General features: G+C 51.9%; 2 protein-coding genes across 2 annotated transcripts; both read left to right on the plus strand.

The window, feature by feature from the left end:
• The first annotated feature begins 628 nt into the window (after window positions 1-628).
• Window positions 629-1,180, plus strand: LOC135384261 (uncharacterized). The gene has a single exon (XM_064613472.1). The coding sequence runs from the start codon at window positions 629-631 to the stop codon at window positions 1,178-1,180; it is 552 nt and encodes a 183-aa protein (XP_064469542.1).
• An 87-nt stretch (window positions 1,181-1,267) lies between these two features.
• LOC135384262 (uncharacterized) lies at window positions 1,268-3,754 on the plus strand. Its single transcript, XM_064613473.1, has 3 exons — window positions 1,268-1,513; window positions 2,002-2,239; window positions 2,307-3,754. Exons 1-3 carry the CDS (start codon window positions 1,268-1,270, stop codon window positions 3,752-3,754), a joined length of 1,932 nt encoding a protein of 643 aa, XP_064469543.1.
• Window positions 3,755-3,978: the final 224 nt, after the last annotated feature.

Below are 3,978 nucleotides of genomic sequence, written 5' to 3' on the forward strand. Positions count from 1 at the left end.
CCACACGCTACGAGTAGCAGCCCAGAATTCTGAGCAGCAGTACAGCAAAGAAAGGCTTTGCAAAAGTTATCAGAGCTGATTATCACGTTCACATTCTGCATTAGCAATTGCCGCTGATAGCCAGGCTCCGCGCGCGATATCTTGTACAAATTCTCTTTCTCGTCTGCCCAAGCCTTTTTCCATCTTCCTTCCTCCTCACCTCATACTTTTCTTTCAAGTTGGCTTTTCTACACGGTCTTCTGCTATCAGGCAGTGACACAAAAACAAAACAACGAACGAATCGAACGGACATTTGTTAGACGACCCCTTAAGGGCCAGACAAACAGGAGGCCGCGTATGTAACCGAATACGCGGCGGGTTGGGGCCTGAAAGGTGACTTTAACCGAATTGGACTTCGTGATATCTCCCAATGTATGCACTTCTATTTCTGTCTGTTGTACAATAAAGTAGTGTTCGTCTGTCTTCCTAAGAGAGCAGTCGTGTTTTTCTCCTCTGCGGAGCAGCGCCAGTTAGAAGCGATTTTATACGAGTGACAACATCGCTAAAGAGTCACATTAATATACTACATGGTGCCGAAACCCGGGACTAACTGCGCTGCAATCAGAAAGGCCAACTGCATCTAGACGACATGGACCGCATAAAGAGCAAAAGAGCCGCGCGACGAGCACAAGTTACGAAACTGGTCAATGAGCTGGCGGAACTTCGAGCACAAGACAACGTCCACAAGACAATGCTAGAGAGCCTACTCGCCCGACTCATCTCTAACGATACAGAGTTACGACAGATTAACAAAGATGTTGAACCACTACTTAAACCAGATGAGCTCCAGGAAGAGTACCCAACCATCATCGTCTACGAGGACGAAGCTCATGGTGCTATAGCGGAACTTCGAACGAGGATTGCCGACATGCAGGTCACCGAGCAACCGAGAACTCAGAACCCGTCTGTGCCCACATCATCAGGAGCGGAAAGACCACGCGCTGGAGCTAAGCTCCCGAAACTACAGCTGCAGTGCTTTGCTGGCGAGTTAACACGCTGGCAAGCATTTTGGGAGCACTACAAGACGACCATACACGACAACACCACCCTTGCGAAGGCTGAGAAGTTACCTGCGTTCATTACTCCGAGGATCGGCTGCTTCAGCCATCGTGGGACTTCAGGCTACGGAGTCATGTTATGATGACGCCATAGAGATCCTGAAGGAGCGATTCGGAGATCGGACCGCATCGAGAGGGAACATTTGTCCAAGCTTCGCAATCTGCCTGCCATGAGATCAACCGGCGACGTACACGGACTGAGAAAGTTGTACGACCACGTCCAGAACCACGTACGCGGACTGCGCGCCCTCGGCGTTTCAAGTGAAAGTTACGCCTCAATGATGGTGGACATTCTGTTTACGTCGCTGCCGCAGGATATGGTGGTTGAGTATCATCGGTTGGCCAGGTATACGTCGACCGACGAACAAGAATCGACCAGCGGATCGGAGTCCGAAGCAGACGAGGAACTAGCAAAGGTACTGAATTTCCTTCGCATTTAAATTGAGAGTCGGGAACGCTCAGGAGTACGAGACCGGAACCAAAATCCAAACAAAGCAATGGATCCGACAAAAAATCGAGCAGCTTTATTCCAACGGGTGCAGTGCTGCAGAACGGCGTGCAGTTGTAGAGCAAGTGCTTCTTCTGCGACGCTTCCGATCACGCAGCGCCACAGTGCCAAGGCCGCCTCTCTCCCTCCGAAAAGAAGAACAAGTTAGCAAAAAATATGCTCTGCTTTAGATGCACAAAAAGAGGCCATCGCTCGAAGGACTGTCGTGCAAGGATTACTTGCGATCACTGCGGAAAACGGTATGCTTCGTCCATGTGCTCCCCACCTGAGACAGGCGAGAAAAACGAAAGTCAAGTGGAGAGTACAAATATTGTAGCGATAAATACTGCCCCAGTAGGGCAGGACTCCAACGTCCTACTGCAAACGTTTCGAGCATGGTTAACCTCCGGTTCAAAGACCACGTATCTCCGGGGTCTAATCGACGGAGGTAGCCAGCGTACCTTCGTGCGCGACGATGTAGCGAAAAGACTCAAGCTCAAGGTGGTGGGGGAAGCGTCACTGCAACTCATTACCTTTGCCAACGACACCACCGCTAGAAGACCAGTGGTAAAGGTGAAGATTGTGCAGCTAGTGCTCCATAGCCAATACAACTCCGAAGCGTACATCATCGAGGCCCTGACGATCCCATCTATCTGTAAAGACCTCACTGCCACACCGAAGGATAATGAATTCATACGTTCGTTCCGCCGGATTCATTGCAGGCGAGGTGACGTGCCCAAATATTCCCGGCGAATCTGGAATCAGCGTTTTGATTGGGTGCGACCACATGTGGCGGCTGCTGAGTGGTGAAGTCTGCCGAAGCAAGGACAACGACAAGTTGGTGGCAATCTCGACAGTTTTTGGATGGACGTTTCAGGGACCAACGACGTTATCTGCCCACCTCGGCATCGACAGAACAACTGCTGCGTGCGTGTTGCGTGTGGGTGTAACAGAGAAACCCCCACCGGACTATCTGAAACGATTCTGGGAGTTGGAGAGCGTGGGAATTGTCGACGATGAAAAGAACAATACGCTAATCGATTCATCCGCCATGGAGGAATTCCAGGAAAATATCACGTTCGCCGATGGTCGATACCAAGTTGCTCTGCCATGGAAAGCAGGGATGGCCACCTTGCCCGATAACCTCGAGGTGGCGAAATGCAGGCTACAGAGTCTCGTGCGGCGGCTACGGCGAGATGGCAGCGTGAGGCAGTACGACGACGCCATAAGGGCCTACACCAAAAACGACCACGCAGAAAGGGCAACTGTCGACGCGCGGGATTCGGACTGCACGTGCTACTACAGGCCACATAGAGCGGTGATCCGCGACAGTTCCACTTCCACAAGATTACGGGTCGTCTTCGACGCCTCGTCTCACGGTCACGCAGCCACGTCCTCGAGCGACCATCTTGAAAAGGGTCCAAAACTTAATTCCGATCTGATACCCATTTTGCTGCACTTCCGCATGTACAAGATTGCGATTACGGCAGACATTCAGAAAGCATTCCTGCAAATCAGCATCAGACCATCAGATAGAGATGCATTGCGCTTTCTCTGGTTCTCCAGCCCGCCTTTTCCTGGTGCCCCATTGCCAGCACTTGAACATTGGAGAATGACCCGCGTGCCTTTCAGGACTTCCGCGAGCCCATCTCTGCTTGCGGCTACTCTGCAACATAATCTGCAAAACACGAAAGGACCCGACGAGGACATTGCCATCACTTTGGCCATCTCCGTTTACGTAGATGATCTGCACATGGGTGCCGATACGCTGGAGAAAGCAAGGAGAATCACCGCGGGAGCGCAGGCCATAATGCAACGGGCAGGGATGAAGCTGAGCAAGTGGTCATCGAGTGCCATGGAGCTGCAAAGTGTTTTCGAAGAGCCGAACACGGACAACTGCAACGTGAACAAGCGGCTGGGAGATACTGAAGACAGAAAAGTCCTTGGCATCGTTTGGGACAGAACTGGTGATAACTTCAGGTTTTCTGCCGAACATCTACTGGACACTATGACCGCCGCAACGCCGACGAAGCGCAGCGTGTTGCAAACATGTGGCAAGATCTTTGACCCGCTCGGTTTCCTCGCTCCTTATAGAATCAGAGCGAATATTTTATTCCAGAGAATATGGGAGCGAGGACTGGACTGGGGGGGACACCGAGCTCCCAGATGACTTGTTACAAGAATGGAAATCATGGTACGAGGAGTTGCCGAAGCTCGGAATCATTTCACTGGAACGATGCCTTACACCTGTGAATGGGACCGGCTACACGGCAGAGGTACATATATTTACCGACGCCAGCCCCCAAGCCTACGGTGCCTGCGTCTTCGTACGGACGGTAGACGACCTGGGAGCTGTCAAGGTGGGGCTGCTGTTCGCAAAGTCCCGCGTGGCAC

Source organism: Ornithodoros turicata, chromosome 2 (assembly GCF_037126465.1).
Source record: "Ornithodoros turicata isolate Travis chromosome 2, ASM3712646v1, whole genome shotgun sequence".
Taxonomy (NCBI): domain Eukaryota; kingdom Metazoa; phylum Arthropoda; class Arachnida; order Ixodida; family Argasidae; genus Ornithodoros; species Ornithodoros turicata.

Bases quoted from the DNA above. Each gene is read 5' to 3' on its own strand.
- LOC135384261 (XM_064613472.1), top strand. From the start codon at position 629: ATGGACCGCATAAAGAGCAAAAGAGCCGCGCGACGAGCACAAGTTACG.
- LOC135384262 (XM_064613473.1), top strand. From the start codon at position 1,268: ATGAGATCAACCGGCGACGTACACGGACTGAGAAAGTTGTACGACCAC. The intron at 1,514-2,001 runs GTACTGAATTTC...TCCGGTTCAAAG, and splicing joins CAGACGAGGAACTAGCAAAG to ACCACGTATCTCCGGGGTCT. The intron at 2,240-2,306 runs GTAAAGACCTCA...GATTCATTGCAG, and splicing joins CCTGACGATCCCATCTATCT to GCGAGGTGACGTGCCCAAAT.